At 38.6% G+C, this 17797-nt stretch overlaps 1 protein-coding gene across 5 annotated transcripts in view; it reads right to left on the reverse strand.

The window, feature by feature from the left end:
• Positions 1-927: 927 nt before the first annotated feature.
• Positions 928-17797, reverse strand: part of LOC145998349 (myrosinase 1-like) — a 55457-nt gene continuing 38587 nt past the window's right edge. For all 5 annotated transcript variants that reach the window (XM_083134756.1, XM_083134769.1, XM_083134774.1 and 2 more), the window contains exons 7-12: positions 13159-13253; positions 9775-9922; positions 8622-8770; positions 7303-7437; positions 3279-3385; positions 928-2374 (exon numbers count right to left, since the gene is read on the reverse strand). In XM_083134756.1, coding sequence (XP_082990882.1) covers positions 2182-2374; positions 3279-3385; positions 7303-7437; positions 8622-8770; positions 9775-9922; positions 13159-13253 — 827 coding nt within the window. In that variant the 3' untranslated portion in view covers positions 928-2181. The remainder of the gene's footprint in view (positions 2375-3278; positions 3386-7302; positions 7438-8621; positions 8771-9774; positions 9923-13158; positions 13254-17797) is intronic.

Consider the following 17797-nt stretch of genomic DNA (forward strand, 5'->3'; position numbering starts at 1 on the left):
TTGCGTGGAGTCTAATTATCCTTGAAGTTGTGCAAAAGTCGAAGTTTCCGTTGATTTTTTACCAATATTATATGTGATGTGATTACACTTCTATATATGTGACTTATAGCATGGCGCAATACGCCGGGGACATTTTTTCTTTAGAACGTAAACAGTTAGGTGGCTGAATGAAATGCTAGTAAAGGGTGTGCCAACAAGAACACCGGATTTAATAACGTGAAAAAGATCTTTTATTTTCATGAAGGAATGTCATATATTTCTACATCATTACAAAGGATACATGTTGCCAGTTACGTATGAAAAACAATGTCTGTCATATGTTTCCCATGTGTTCTGCATGTAGTCACTCTATCGACCTCGTGAGGACAAATGGGCGAGTTACTTGAAAAGAAGTAGCGGGCTCAAGTCTCGAAAGTCAGAAAACAGCGGCGATGGGACCCAATTCGCTGACCACGCGTCACCCAATAAAAAAGCTGCTCTGGCTAATCTCCCCCAACAAATTCATAGCGGGCGGAGCAGCCATATTGGTGATTCTTAAGGCCCTGGCCCTTAGAGGTCAGTTGCGCCATGCAGTTTTGTTTATTTTTTTGAATACAGGAAAGGTTGATAGGTCCAGCTGATGAAAAGTCAAGTCCCTGATCATTATTTTTATGCATATTGTTAATAGTAACTAGTGATACGTAAAACTTAATAAATCACAATACAACCCTTACCTTTATGCAAGTTCTGAGGAAATAAATTATACAACAGTAAACAAGTACTATGCTCATTTAATTTTTGACTTAGTAAGCCCAAAGGCTCCGGGGTGGAGGTGTCCGGACCCCATGGACCTCCCTCAAAAGACGTGCTTGTATTTATTTCCCACTACTAGTAACTAGAGAATATTCTGGATATTTTATAAACATTGAAACTTATAACCTCAATTAAACTTATCTTTATTTCTTTGTTGATTATTTACATGAATATCACAAATCATTACATGCAATAGGATATATATAATAGTTTCTGCAACAGTCGTAAGCAATCGAATGCCATAAAATTTAAATTCAAAATCAAGCAACTTCCCTTTTCAATATCGAGTAATCGGATTTATTGCCTGGGAAAAAGTACTTCATTGTTGCCACACTAAGTTTTACATATACATTTTGATATCCCAATCCAATAAGAATAATTTGCATTTTAAAGCAACTGAATATGCACTTAAACATTATTCACGGTTAAATAAAACCTTTCTTCCTTGTGAGGATTATATAATCTGAAATAAATTCTAACTTTTCTTCTGCTGCATAAAACTAGTTTCCATTCCACATTCAATGTCTTTCTTTAATTATTATTTTTTTAAAAATGGGTTTGCAGTTGTGAAATTTTTGTGCTGCAAGAAACTTTTTAAGATACAAAATCGACTCATATTCTTCTACTTATATATGTCATAATGATTTATTTACAATCTTATAAAAGTGCATTGAAGAAAGCTTAAGGAAATGTTTGTACTAATTTCACGTGAAATTTATTTCTATGATGTGTGCATATACTTGTAATAAAAATGATAATTTTACATTAATAAAGCATTCACTATAATTACACAAATAAAAATGCACGCAAAGTACATGTAAGCATATTGTATAAATGAATCGCTGCTGAAAGACACTACTAATACTGCAGTACGTTATACTGCAGAGCATAATACTTTGTTTATAAAATGAGAAATTATGTTCATTTGCAATTACTAGAAGCAAAATATAAAAAGCGTAGAATAAACAACAATTCTTCTTGGCGTACATTTGTCTTTTCAGTATAATAATTACTTATTATCATTAATGAAACGGGCAGTTATTGTTTTAAGCCGTAACGTTTCAGCTATGCTGTTGAAACTTTTGTCAGACTAAATAACTTTACAAAAGAAAAATACTATAATGTGTTCGGGAACGAGAAATACTTTTGTAATGAGAACAATTTAATCAATCAAAACCTCCAGGATTACATTAACACTGTATTTCGAGGCCGATTGCTTTCAAGACAGGGTTATTAAAGGTCAAGGAACCCATAAATTCTAATGGGATCTGTTGGGTTCCGTTACAGGTGATATGACTAGCTTGCTATCTTACAGTAAGGAACATTTAAATTATCAAGGTAAGAACAGACAGTTGGATCTTCTTTGCGATTCTTGGAAGGCAAAATCCTTTACTCTCTTCCAACAGGCTCCTTGATGATTTGCGTATTCTGAATGTTGGTGCAGGTCCATTCTGGCGAACTCTTTTCAGGTTTAACGAATCCATGGTTTCGGATTACTTGCCTGTAGAAACGCGCAGATTCCTTCTCGGTTCGAGGTCTTTCTGGATCGTTGAAGTCCACGTGGTACAGCCCGAACGCCACTCTGCAATTAAAAGGAAATCGTAACTGCCAATATCTTCGCACGTGAATTGTACACAAAGGTACGTGATGTCGCAAAACACCAACACTGAAATCCTATGCTATTCTTATGAACCCCTTTGCTTACACCTAATCTCTAATTCTTTCCACTCCCTCTACCCCTACTCGCTGTGTGTTCTTCTCTACCAGTCTCTGCCCACGCTGGTGTACGCACCCCCTCCCGAAATTTTGAGAAAATCAAAATTTTCAAAAGACGTAGTAAAGAACTCGGGAAAAATCAGTGTTAAATGCAAACTCCCCTTAAAATAACCCCCGAATAACATTTTCGTCTTGGAACAGGTTCTACAATAAAGGTCAAATATGGTAATTACGAAATATTTTATAGGCACCCTCTATATCGCTATGTAATATCCACCTTTACATTTCCAACCCCTTCCGAAAAATATCTCCGGTGGCGTAGTGGTAACGTCGTCTCCTTGTAATAAATTGGTTCAGAGTTCGATGCCCGGTGGTATCGGATCCCACTTTAAACTGTAAAGGTCAGTCCCTATTACCCTATCTGTGCATAAAGTTGACTTAAAATAACTCAAACTCCTTATTTGTTTCACCCTCTCTATTTCTCTAACACCCTCTACTGTGTATTTCTATGACTTTCTTTAATTTTATCTTTCCCTGTTTCCATCCCTTCAGTCTCTTCAGCTTTCAATTTCTCTTTCCTCTCTTCCCCCTTTCTATGAATGTTAAACGATCTGCATGCAACTAATGATGGCATTTAAAAGTATTTTATGTAATTTATAATCATTTGTCTGCTTTGAATTGTAAACTTAACACAAGTTAGAGATCTGTACTCTTCATACCAGTAAAATAAAGTATTATTATTTTTAGATTACTTTGTTGAAAATACTTACGTATATCCAATTGACCACTCAAAGTTATCCATCAAACTCCATGCCGTGTAGCCAATCACATTGCATCCATCTAACTTAATGGCCTTGAGACAGTTATTGATGAAGGACTGAGAATAAAGGAAGAATAAATGATAGAATATAAGTAATGTGTTAAGATTTACCTTATCCATCAATAAATGATGCATACAGAAATTTAGTGCGCGTTTGTATGTACAATTTAAGGAATCTTCATTGTCAAAGTTGTGTTCTAACATTTTCAAAACATTGCAAACAAATGTATAAAATCTATTTAAACAAGGCAAATAATACAAGTTTTACAAAATCTTGAAATAATGATAGCATATATCTTAAACTTTAGAAGCGCTTTTGTCTCTGTTGTGCGATGGAAAACACATATAGTAACAAGATTAACTGAATTTATTAAGGAACTCACAAAACAACGTAACACTTTACATTATAACGAAACTACGTTCACCATTCCAGGTCCTGTTTGCACAGACTCTTGTCTAGCAACAGTAGCTTGTTTCTTCTTCCTCTAGGAGGCAGCACTACATTCCTTCCAGAGTTACAAAAAAAAAAAAATTAACAAGGGTACCCGTATCTGTCAGGGGGTACCTTAATCCTGGTCGATCTTCTAGGCACATGAGGAGTGGATGTTGGTAGTGGAGCAGCGTCAGCGTCTTGGGGTTGATGGACATCAACGTCTGGTTGAGGTGGGGTAATTTTGGAATCTGAATTTCGATTCTCCGCCGCACCTTCTGGTCCGGGTGGACTATCATCATCCCAGGTTTCTGGATGGTTTTGTTGTCTGTGTGTCCTGTGACGAATCCAACGTGAATGTACCACTCTTTGAGATCCATCTGTAAAGCGCACTTTGTAAAGGTGAGTGCCACCCAACCTTTCTACAATATCTGCCTCGTTGAAGTTAGGTGACAAGTGCTTCGGTGATTGAATCCATACGGTTTCAGTAGGTGAAAATGTCCTGTATGGTTTGCTGTGGTTGCTCCTAGGTTTCAAGAAAGGAGGAGCTTCTGTCCTCTTGTCATCTCTATTATGATCACCACGTATACAGTTCCACCATGTTCTTGGAATGAAGGTGAGGACTGAGGCTGCAGGAAGACTACGTTCCTCTCCCAACCGGGAATTCCTCAAAAACAGCAGGTACTCCGCTAACTTTGCATCGAACTGTAAAGAAGTCAGATGTGGATGTTCATGCAACACCTTCAACATGCCAGTCTTCACCGTGCGTACGTACCTCTCTGCAAGCCCGTTGCTAGGACTGTGGTACGGTGGTATTATGATGTGTTCAATCCCGAACTGTTGACAAAAGGAAAGGAACTTTAGGCTGATAAATGCCGGACCATTATCCGAAACTATTGTTTGTGGAATTCCGAGAGTCGAACATGACTGAAGAATCCAGCGTATGGTCTCCGGTGTATCTAAGGAAGATACTGGCCAGACATCTATCCAGTGACTGTAAGCATCCACAAGCAACAGGAACTTCCTCCCAGCCAAGAAGAAATGGTCGACGTGGAGTCTTTGTCCTACGGATCTAGCTTCCGGCCACCTATTACCTGAACCTTTCTTGACTTTCGGACTTGAGGATTGACAAGTTTTCTCTTCAACTAATCCTTCCTTGTTAAAAGACCTTCCGCTATCCGATGTAGGTGTAGCATCTTCACTTAACGGTACGTGTATGGTGTTGGACATCGGCTTCATTACGACTACACCAGTGTTAGAAGAAATGACTGGATCTGAATTCGACTGCGAGTGTTGAAGTTGCTCAATCTCTGTAGATATCCCTACCATAGAACTTGCCGGCTCTGAGCGTAACAGTAGCGTTCTCCAATCCGGAGTAACGATATCTAACCAGGTACGACCTATGAGTGGATAATTTAGATGTTCCTTGCACAAAATAACAGGAAGTGAGTAAGTCGATCCTGAGTGTGTTAGTTCCAGTTCAGCCTGTCCTTGCACTGAAAGAGCATGTTTCCCTACGCCATATATTTTTATAGAGGAATGGTTAATATCAGTCATTGGAAACCAGTTCATGAATGAATCCGCTTGGAACAGAGTTACGGCAGATCCTGTATCGAGCTCACATTGAATAAACTTGCCGTTAATAAGTAAATCCTTTAACATTGGATTCTTTGATAAAGAATAATTGGACGTAGGTAACCCGCTGATGTATGAGTCACAACTGCATGAGATGACACTAGGTAACCATGTTGTTTGCTCGCCAGGTGAAGTATGAGAAGTTGACATCTTCAAATTTTCGATTTCAATAGTTTGTCCTACGTTATTATTACTATTGGGCTTCTGTTTAAGCTTCTCTCTCTTCCTACACCGCTTTTGCCAGTGACCACGTTTCCTACAGAATGAACAAACAGAATCCTTGGCTGGACAGTTGTCTTTAGAATCATGTTTGTATGTACAGTTAGGACAGCTGTAATCAGTATATTTCATTCCGTGAATCGTTGGATTAGATGAACTATAAGTATGTTCTTTTGTATGTTTGTCCCCTTGCACTGTTCTTTTTGCAAATTGGGTTGAGGTGCGTGAAACTGCTGACTCTTGCTTTACACTTTCTGATCGTATTAACAATCGGGTTTCTTTCTCTAACATTTCATTTTGTAATGTCAGTTCCTGACATCGCTGAAAGGTTAGTGACTGTACTGAAAGTAACTTTCTTCTAGTAACTTCAGATCGTATGCCCAATACTATCTGTTCAACTATAGCTTCGTCCAGATAATTGCCGTAGTTACATTTTATGGCTTGTTGCTTCAGCCTTATGAAATAAGCAGAAACGGTTTCACCTTCCTCTTGCACACAACGTCGAAACTTATAACGTTCAACAAACTTATTAGTTACAGGTTTGTAGTGTAACAAAAGACTATCCTTTAGACGAGAATACGACAGATTCTGTACAAGGTCTGGTGCGACTACATTTTTCAAGACTCTAAATGCCTTTGCACCTATAAAGGCGATGAGTATAGGAACTCTCTGATCATCACTGAACTTTTGAATGATACACAACTGTTCGAAACGTAAGAGATAATCTTCAATGTCCTCTGAATCTTCGTCGAAAGCGTTAAATGTCATGTTTGTGTACATATTTATGACTGTAAATCCAAACGTTTAACCTAACAACTATGAAAAGTGAGTTTTCACTTATAATTATACTTGATCTGCATCGGATCACAATGTATCTATGAACGTGACAAAGCCTTTGTACGTTTCATGATTATAACTTGTTTCCACGTTAGAAGGAATCTTGATATATATATTTACACCACACTATTTTTATAAGACTTAGACGGTTTATGCTTACCGTATTATGACAAATTGCGTCAAACCGACACGTTTATGATTGTTCCAACAGTTTGCTGTACGAATGAGGACAGTCCGTCCGAGATGAAAAAAAACTTACGGAAATGTAAGGTTCTTGCAAATCCTGCAATCCATGAAGAGTCAAGTTCTTTTATACCGACTGCGCCATAATGTTGTGCGATGGAAAACACATATAGTAACAAGATTAACTGAATTTATTAAGGAACTCACAAAACAACGTAACACTTTACATTATAACGAAACTACGTTCACCATTCCAGGTCCTGTTTGCACAGACTCTTGTCTAGCAACAGTAGCTTGTTTCTTCTTCCTCTAGGAGGCAGCACTACAGTCTCTAAAACTAATTGGCCACTATGGAGGCCTGTGAGGCCCCTGTCAGACAAACTGTAACCGAAAAGAGATTGAAATATATATTTTACTTGTTATTTAATATTTATTATTCTTATTACTGAAGTATTGTATTCGTTAAAGCACAGTAAAGACCTGACGACTGATATGTTTTAAAAGAACGTAATATTTTCTATTCTTATTCTTGTGGAACATTAAAACTTCTTGACAGCTTCAACTCAATCTCAATGTTTCTTCTGCCTTTCCCGGCAATTTAAGTTTTTGAATTATTTGATTGCATATGTTGTTTTCTAATTTCCCCCTTAACATTTAAAATTATATTTACCTTATAATACTGAATTCTTCCATGATCCATAATTTCTCCCGTATCACTGAATCCATTTTCTGTTATGATGACTGGTGGGTTGTTGTAATTATCTTTGATCCAGTTCAGCAGAAGCCTCAAACCCCAAGGGACAACCTACAAGTAATAATCTACTGGTTAGGATAATTTGTAGCTGTTTTTCTACGTAGCAGCGTTTCTTTCCCTTTCTTGCCTCGGATTATACGGAACATCGGATTATTGAAGCTCGAATTATAGACTCTACCATGGACGTCCGGAAGGGGGGGGGGGGGGCAAACCACCTGGAAAATGAATGTCAACCTGAAAATTGTATATTTCACACATAATTTCATTTCGGCCACAATAATTTGTTAATTATTATAAATACGTTGAAGGAACATGATAATTTCAGACTGAAATAGTGTTTTTTGAGGGGGCATCACTATTAAGGGGAAAATATGCCTCCTTTGCCCCCTGGAAAAAAAAGTTACCTTGCTTGCCCCTCCCTGTAAAAAAATCGTGCGGACGTCCATGGACTCGACTGAATATGACAAAGACTAACTTAAAACTAACCTGCTCATCTTCGCGATTAGCCAAAAATGGTAGAAAAGAGAAGTAAAATAATACAAATCAATCAATTAAAACTAATGTTATATGACTAGAAAACAATTGGTTTGTATCACAATCTGTCGACATTTTAAACAAAAGTAAATGAACTTTAAGGAAATAAATTCAACACGCTTCTTGGGGTGTAAGGGGTAACCCTTCCACGTAGTAAACCCAAATGGCAACCTCACTTCCACGTGGACTTCATTTTGCAGACTAACGAGGCTCTGGAGTCTAGACCTATGGCCAGTATAATCTTCGTAGGACTGTGTGTTGTCCTGCGTGCTAAGTGTCCCTTTACAGCCTCAGCGTTTAACCCATTTTTGAATATTTTAGTCCTTGGGCATAGTTATGTTACATAGTTATATTTTAGTTATGGTAAGGGGTTGGACCTTGGATAATGTGACGGGTGCAAAATAGCTTAAGTGCTGATTCATCCACAATTTCAAATTAAATCAATCAATCAATCAATCTAACACATTTCTTAGTGAGCCTTATTAAACATTAAATATAAATTAAAACGCTCAAGAATATTTAAATTATAAAACTGAAAAAGAGCAAGTTTTGGCCTCGGTAAAATAAATACACTTTGCTACCTAGAGTACAAGTAAATGGTGAGTAGTATATTTTGAGAGATAAGGAGAAAATATCTTAAACCGGTGAAACTAGCTTCCCACATTGTACTAACTCGGATAAATGGAAATTAGACTACTCACGTGGAAGACGGGAACAATTTGTGTATACCAAGACGGATCCTTGCTAATGCTGAGGGTTTCATCCCAGACGGAGAGGCTGGTATCATCTGGTGGGCCCTCAGAGCCTAGCTTTGTGGTGTAGTGGTTCAGGCCGAAGAAATCGTAAGAGCCTGAAATTGAAATAAAAAAAATATTTGATAGCAAAATAAGGTATGTTATAATGTAATATAATATTATAATAGTACACAGTAAAATCTGTTTAATGCAATTAAGCTCAATTCAGATATCCGGCAAAATGAAATACTTAAACAAATTGAAACATGGAATTGAAAGAAGCCGTGGGAGGCCGCTGCTGAGGCAGTGAACATTTTATATGATTTTATCTTGCACTATATTATTCTTTACATTGTGTAGTATTATTTTAAATTCAAAATAAATGTGTCTTTCACATGGAGATTTTATGTATTTCCTACATTTTTATAGTGTATCTGTTATTCTGGGCTCTCGTTGATAATTGATCTAAATTAATGACATTCTACTGTCATATTGAACTCTAAAGTAACCGCGTATGTAACACTTTAGAAATTCGGAAGCAAGTGTGTGGTTTCTCGCCATTGCGTGCTGAGTCACGTGTGCGCTATTGGCGACGCAGCAGCGTCCTAGTATCCTCTTGTCAATGTATAGCTTCCTGACTGGTCTGTATCGTTAGCTAGAGAGAGAGAGAGAGAGAGAGAGACACGTACCACAGATACACGTATTATAAGCAGATAGTGAACTCAGGCAGCAAACCTTCTGCGCTATGAATTACTGTCTGCAAGAAGTTCTGGAATTGTCCGCTGAGAGGCGCCACTCCCAGTATTTGCTTCACTTCTAGACCAAACTATTTACAAGAGTTTGGGGAAGCATGACGTCCCCAGAGCCAGTGCCCGGGATGTATGTTTGCATTATATATTATAATACGTTTATCTGTGGTCGTACTGTTCACAGCAAGCAGTCATCTTCAGGGTTTGTTGCTCACGTCAGCTCAACGTGGCGCCAACACTTATCTACCTTCCATCACTCTGCGGCGCTAGTCTGCTTTCTAGATAGCCACGCACAGCCAAATCAACGACTTCCGTGCAAATAATAATAATAATAATAATCATAGCGCATGTAATAGAAACCTCATACCTACCTCGAATCATTTTTACTTGCTCTGGAGTGAACTTGGGCAACCTGGATTCAGATCGTCCTTCCATTTCGCTGTTCCTGTCTATGATTTCCCTCATCGTGGAAGGGTAATCACCCTCCTTGCTGTATATAGGGTGAGCAAACCACCCCAACTAGAAAGAAACAGATTATGTTAATACTCCAATAATGACAAGTGAAAGACAAATATCTGTTTGTTTTTTCTAGGAAAAACAACAGCCAAGATTATGCATATTTTGGAATACTTCTCCGCAAGAATACGGGCGCTTCCCAATAGATGGTACAAATGCATTAAGAAGCAGGGAGACTACCCTATTTTTCACAATATCATGTATTGTCAATAAAATATGTAAGTTATTTATTGAACCATTCCAGTATATATAAAAAGTGGCAGAATTTTGTCTCTGATCTCGTATGAAAAGCTTAAATGTTGGGACATAGTGTGGTGGCGGATTGACAACATTGCCTAATGGGAGGCAGTCCGACCCTGTGTTCGTGCACTGTAGTTGTCGAGACATGACAATGTCCTTGCCAGGTTTATACGTACTTAACCCATCTCCTACAGAAACTACAGTGCATGTCACAGTTGATATCCAAGGCGTTGACACACCTTGTCCCTCTTCTCCACAAGAAACTGGATTTCCAGTAGGAATGCCCTAGTTGGCGCTGGACTGGCTGCATGGCTGGAAATGATGGCTGCCAGGCGGGCGGCTGATAGACTGATTCTGAGACTACTAGACCGTGTTCTATTTGCAACTGGCTTTCTCTGCTAGATTCTGTGGAACAGCCAATCAAAGCGAAAGATAATCTGTGAGTTTGGCATGGGACAGATTTTTGTCTGTAGTTTCCGAGTGTTGGTTGATTTTGATCGCTGCTCGATGAAAGAAAACTTGATGATGTGCATTCGTGTTCATTAATATTTAGGAATTTATCCAAAGCGATGAGATTTGTACACGACAAATGTGATTAGCCGATAATGAAAATCCTTATTATTACCAGTATTCACATCTTTAGTTGTTTTGTGTGTGTGTGAATGAGACCTGCAAATCTCATGCATGAATACCTGCCCCGAGTTCATTAAAAAGCTTGTTGAGTAAATCTTGATTACCATATTTTCTTTTGTGCCAATTTCTAGCCCATACTTTTAATTTAATTCTTTTAATTTTTAATAACAGCAGTAGCTATTCTTTTACAATGTTATTCAAATCACTCGTACATATTTTTCGCTTGTGTATCATGTAACAGTAAAAGGCGAAAACTAGCAGCTGAGCCAGTACCACACAACTAGTCCAAGTCCAACTGGAAAATCCAGCAGAAAATCTAGCCTGGTGTGATTCAGGCATTAGTTAAAATGACTATTTATGGACCTCTCGGTGCCCCACCCTTTCACTGCACTTTTTGGAACAAGGGGAAGTTGCTCACCCACACCACCGTGAAAGTGACTTAAAAACTCTGAAGCAGTCGTGCTTTACCGACGGTACATAAACCTCAAGGTTTGTGGATGTGGTTTCTGCCGGGGCCGAAGGTAGCAAAGAAGCACTGTCAAAAATTTCAAGACCATTTTGTGCTCAGATAGGAGTGAACTGGATTACTAGCGTACTCGTGAAAAAAGTTGTAACTGAATACTCTCTTAAAAATGACCCCGATTACCATTTTTTGGGGATATCTTTTGAAACTATATTAAAAATGGTAATTATGAAATATTTTACTTCCCCGAGAACGCAGCTATGTAATATCCTTCTATACAAAATCCAGCCCCCTCCGAAATAAAATACTGCATACGCCAGTGGACTAGATCTACACCTTAAAGTGCTGCGTGAACCACTGTACAATGTGACTCCACCGGAAACTGAACCCGGGACCTCTTGATTCATTTCTTTCATTTTGCTTCGTTTTTCTGCCATTTTTGACTAAACTCGAAGATGAGGATGAACCATTGTCAGGAGGCGGAATAAAATGCTGCGTAATCAAAAACGCAAGCAGTTCCTGTGTGACGAGAGGTCGCCGGGAGGAGGCTTGATCGGGAGAGCGAAGCGCGAAGTGTGTTGCGAGTGAAACTATTGAAGTCGGTCCGTTTAAAAGGTCTGGACGAACCCACTGAGGACACCTTCGTGACTCAGCCGAGGAACCACGAAAGGAAACCAGGTACAGTGGTGACACTTTGGGTTTATCATTATCAGTGTTTAGATATCTTGCTGGCTCGTGAGTGATCATCCTCCCTCGCTTGTGCGGATTCTATTAAATATTGGTAAAGGGCAATGCACGTAATTTATTCCGCCTCGTGACACCATGATATCTTGAAAATGATGCAGGGACACTCACAAAGATTCGAATCCGGGACACCTGGCGTTGTAGAGCGCTGTGCTAACCACTCCGCCACGGAGGTTGGTGCGGGACTTGTTGATTACATGGCAACATCGTCACTACGACATCGGGAAGACCATGGGTGTTTATCTTGTTCTCCTACCGAAAATCTTTTTTACAAAGGAAGGAAAACTCCGTGAAATAACTAGGCCTAAGCCGATACTACTTTGAACCCATCCCGATACTATTACCGATTCTCACTGATACCGATGCTTGAAAATTGTAATAATTAAAAGCTGTTCAGAATATTGATTCATATTATTGGTTGAGTGTCCCACTTCAAAGCATCAATTTACGGTAGTTTGGCGTTAAAATATTTAAAAAATTACATCAGAATAAAAATAAATACCTGTTAGGTAATCACAAAATACATTTTTGCACGTAATGTTGGCAGAGCTGACCTCCGTGACGGAGTGGTTGGCATTAGCACAGTGCACTACGACGCAAAGATTGATTGAATTGGTGTTTTAAGTCCACTTTATGCACAGTAAGGGTAATCAAAACTGGACCTACAGCTTAAAGTGGGATCCGAACCACTATGTACCTGCACAGGGTATCGAAGCCGGGACCCCTTGATTACAAGGCGACGACGCTACCACTGCGCCATCGGGGATCACACGACGCCAGGAGTCCAGGGTTCGAATCCAGGCCTGGGAATGAGTGTTCCTTGAAAGTGTTTCTTCATCAATTTCATCATATCATCGTCCATCCTCACCGTCGTGATTAACCCAAAGTGGCAGAAAAGAGGATGTTAGAAAAATCAAATCATAATATTGGTACAAAATCAATATAAACTTCGAATTTTGTATAACCCAGGATAATTATATCTAATTGTAATTAGACTCCCCGAAAGTGTAGCGTGGTATTTTTGCAGATCCCGGGAACCATCAAAACAGCAGGAGAGTATTGGCCGAATACTTTCAGATACTGATATTTTAACATCGCTATCGGCTCAGCTCTGGAAATAACTAAAATGAATATCAGAGAACATGAGCACACAACTTACATGGAACTGCATGGCTCGTTCTGCAGCTGCTTTGTCTTCCTCGGAGTCCGTTTTAGGATGGATCCACAGAGAGTCCAGGGATATTCCGATTTGTCCTAAAAAAAATCCGTATATTTCACCTACAACATTCAAGTTCACAAAGGATAGTACAGTCATGGAAAGTAGTTCTTGGGCCACGAGACCTACGATATCGTAACATCTTAAAGCCTGTTGTCTATGCAACCCAAATAACAAAATTGTCTCTTGGATTTGCCTGGCAGACCTGGATTCTCGGGAATGATTGAGTATTGACAGCAGCGTGAGTCATACCCCCAGGCCCAGCCATAACAAACGACAGCTGGGTGCCGTGAGACTACCAGAAAAAAAATCAGGAATTGGTTTCTTAACAACAGCTATTCGTAAGAAAATGTTCTCTTTTTTGATATTAGAGTCATTGTCAAGAAAGTTATCTGAAATGGTGGTTTTCGTCGAATCATCATCGCGCAACACACATGCTGTCAACCCAGAAGTCCTTGAAAAAGATTTGAGTTAAAAGTAACTACTTGACAAATGATAAGACGAATCGATATTCATTAGTCCCAACTTAGAATTTTGTGTAAGACATGGATCATCATGTCCTATCATCCATTTCATAACTTAATTAATCATCCTCATCGCCTTTGTTGACGCCAAGTGCTAGAAAAGCAATATAAAATAAGCAAAATTAAGAAATTAATAAATGACATTTTCAGCGATTTCACGCAGCGACTCAGTTGCATGTAGACAAAGTTTCATTAATTGGGAACCAAGGGCCTCGTTGTGTTTCATTGTCATTTTCCCTCCACTTTGCCTGCCACGATTAACCTGATGTTGATTAATGCACAATCCACAAAGTGCACCAAAGGTATGAATAGGTAAACTATGTGATATTATGCTAATTTAGAATTTAGTAATAAAATGTGAATTTTGGGGGGTTCAGTTAAGTGGCTGCACATCCATTACGTAATCGCGATATCATCAAATTGTACGAAGCGTGTCTACTCCTACGTAAAGTGTCAGTCCCCGTCATAGGCGTGCGCAGACTCTCTGATTAGGGGGCATAGCCTTGATGATAGTTCAGGCCGGAAAAGAATAACGTAATTTCATCTCACTTGTTTAAATTTTATTGCATTGATGGGTGTGTTTATATATACACCCCTCCCCCCGCCCCACACACACATATAAATACATACATACATATATATATACAACACACACACACACACACACACACATATATATATATATACTTATATACCAACAGTAAAAATCATATAAATTGTCTCTCAAATGTGCGCGTTCCTTTTCCTCCAAACAATTGTTCATGCACTTAAGAGAAAACCTTTTAGCAGCAGTACTTCTCTCCTCGGTAATTTAAAATGCATTACAGAAAACAAATTGCGAGCGAAGCGACCAATAAATTTTCAGATCTAAATTTTTGCAAAATGAAAACAATGTCGATTTAATATGGGGAAAAAAATTCATGGAGCGCCATATTATTCTCTTTTACAATTTTTTTCATTTAGATCGTTTGGCGTCAAGGGTTAACTCCCGTCGACCCCTAGCTACGGCTCTGAACTTGACTAGACTGCAAAAAAAGCACACATTGCGAGCGAAGCGAGCAAGAACATTTTACAAAAGGTATTTATATTTGTATAAAATTTGAAATCAAGGGGGCAATTGCAGCTCTGTCCCCCCCCCCCCCTCCGCAGGTGCTCTTGGCAGTCTGGAAGAAATAATGCAAGAAAGACGTGAAAACAAAATCCATCTTGAGTATCCTTTTGTCCTGCTACTCTTAGATTCTGCTACTCTTGCTTTGCTTTACTTCCATGTTTGCCCCTAAAATTGATTCCCGTTCAAGGTTGTGGGGGGCTGTGGTTTCGCCACTGCACCCCCTTCCCCCGTAGTTGCTTTGAACTTTCATCGGCTTGAAAATACTTAATTTTCTTTAAGAGTATAATATAGTTTAATAACGGCGATAGGATTCATCTATCATAAATTTCTAGGTGAAAATATAATAATATAGGGGCATAGATGTCTGGAAGGGGGGCAAGGATTGACACATCTTTCCCTTAGAAAACGAATGTCAACCAAAAAGTACGTTTTCACATGTATAATTTGATTTCAGTCATAATAATTTACATTAATTATTATAATGAGGATGCAGGAATGCGATAATGCAACACAATTATCGGGGTAATATGCCCCATGGAAAAATACCTTGCTTGTCTCTTCGTGGAAAAAATCTGCAGACGTCCATGATTAGGGGGGCATTTGCTCTCCCCCTGGGCCCCCTGGGCGCACGCATATGATCCCCGTGATGGAAGATGTAGCGCAAAGCCAGGGCTTTAAGATCAAATTTGTTTTGTTATTGTTTTTATTAGTAATTACCTCAGTTTTCTTCCTCAGAAGTTAAATTATTCATGACGCCGATTTATGATTACATTAAAGACATGAATGAACATACACAATGGACCCATTTTGGTCGGAAGTCAACTCGGAACCTTGTTCGGCAAGAAATACAAATATCCATAAGGCATGAGTGTTTCATTGGAGATGTTCCTCTAATTCCGTCATTTTATCACTAATATATTTCTTTAATATACAATAATAAATCACAACTACCTAAAAATAAATATTATTTTGCATTTTCGCGTGCATATGTTTTTTTTACGGTTAGAGTGTGAACTGGTACCTGTTTATTTAGATTGTTCTTTATGTTTCGTGTGTAGTTAAAGATAGGAAAAATGCTTGAGGAACGATTAGGGCTATAAGAATTCCGTCCGTGACGGAGTGGTTAGCACAGTGCGCTACGATGTCCGATGTCCTGGGTTCGAATCCCGTCGTGCGTGTGGGTGTTCTTTGTTAGTGCCCCTTCATCAATTGCATCATATCACTCATCCTCGTCGTCGCGATTAGCAAGAGGTGAAAGAAAAACGACGCTAAATAAAAAAATAAAAAGACTTATAAGAATCATTCTTATTTCCGGACGTGTCCTACATTTTATAGTTGTGTCTGGCCTCCGGAAGGAATTTGAAAGAAATCTCAAATGCCTTATACGTATTTTGGGCATCACGTAACTTCAAATTAGATGGAGAAACAGAAAAACTGAGGCGAGTCTAAGATAATGTGGTTCCTTGGAGAAGTATGCTTAAATCAAAGAGTGTGCATAGTTGCTACTGGATGTTCGGAAAAGCTCAGAAATTACTTCACGATTTTCTAGATCCGGAAAAGTCCGGATATATGTATAAAAATGCTTACTTTGTGAAGTTTTATCGATATAAGTGTCGGTAATTTGTTCGAAGTAACAAGTAATTACTCTCCTTATTGGAGAAATAAGGCACACAATTCTGTTTTTTCCCAGTGTATAGTAGTTTTTTACATATTAATAAACAAGAACTTCGAGACTTTGTTTACGAAATTGTGAATTTTTTCCTTCCCGAATTTATGGATTGTTTTCTCTTCCTGGCCCCACATCGACGAAAAACGTTCTGTCTTACATACACAAGTTGAAATCACATACAGCCGTGCTATTAATTAGCAGTTGAGGAATTTTGAACTCAACCGTTCACTTAAACATTAATTTTTGAACTGAAGATGTCATACTCTTGTTATATGCTAAGATGTCATAGTAAATACGTTCGTGTCCAACATTTTGAGACAATTTGTCTTACTCTCCGCTGAAGAGCGATCTGATAGCCCTATGCGTGATGAGAACAGTTTTTACTCAATTTCTGATATAATTCATTCCAGCATTTCCTTCAACTTCTAAAGGGTCCCGGGTTCGAATTCCGGTCGGGCTTGGTTGTTTGTGAATGTCCATTCATCAATTTCATCATTTCATCACTCATCCCCATCTTCGCAAATTAGCCAAGAGGCACAAAACGCGAAGTAAAATAAACTAAATCAATCAATCAATCAATCAACCTTCAACTTCTATTACCTTGTTATTGCCTCCAATGCTTACACAACTTTTCCTTCGTGTTCGACCTTTGGGTTCAGAAATGTTTACAACACCCCCATCTCCCACGTGTAAATAGCAGGAGGCAACAACACACTGGAAGACCATAATGTATACAACTTGTTTACTACATATTTTACGAAAATATTAGAATGATAGCTTGATATAACTGTGGATTGGAACGAACGAAATAAAATACCTGTTTCATACGCACACTGGAACGAGGGAAGGCCAGCTGTGAGTCACTCTGGCAGTGAAGGTCATTGATCGAAGCAGTTGGTGCTTGCTTCCTACAAGCAGACGCCTTATCTTTCCTCAAGGAAATACGGAAATCTTCGTTACTTTTTTTCGCCAGACTAATGGTGAACATTTACAGGAACGTAAGGAGTAGTATCGTATTCTATTGGAATTAGATTTCGTGGTGTTTGAAAGATATCATAACAATATGTAAATCTCTTTTGTGACCTACACTGAACTTATTTTAAAGTTTCATTGACACGTGAAAGCGGAAATTCAGAGATCCTTCTTCCTTACGATTTCTAAACAACCGAAGAGTGTGGTGAACGTGAAACTACTTATTGTTCGCAGCAATGATATGTATTATACAAATGGTCTCTAATCAAAAACCCTATTACATCACAGGAAGTGATATTTAAAACA

Source organism: Lepisma saccharinum, chromosome 1 (genome assembly GCF_977018435.1).
Source record: "Lepisma saccharinum chromosome 1, izLepSacc3.1, whole genome shotgun sequence".
Lineage (NCBI taxonomy): Eukaryota > Metazoa > Arthropoda > Insecta > Zygentoma > Lepismatidae > Lepisma > Lepisma saccharinum.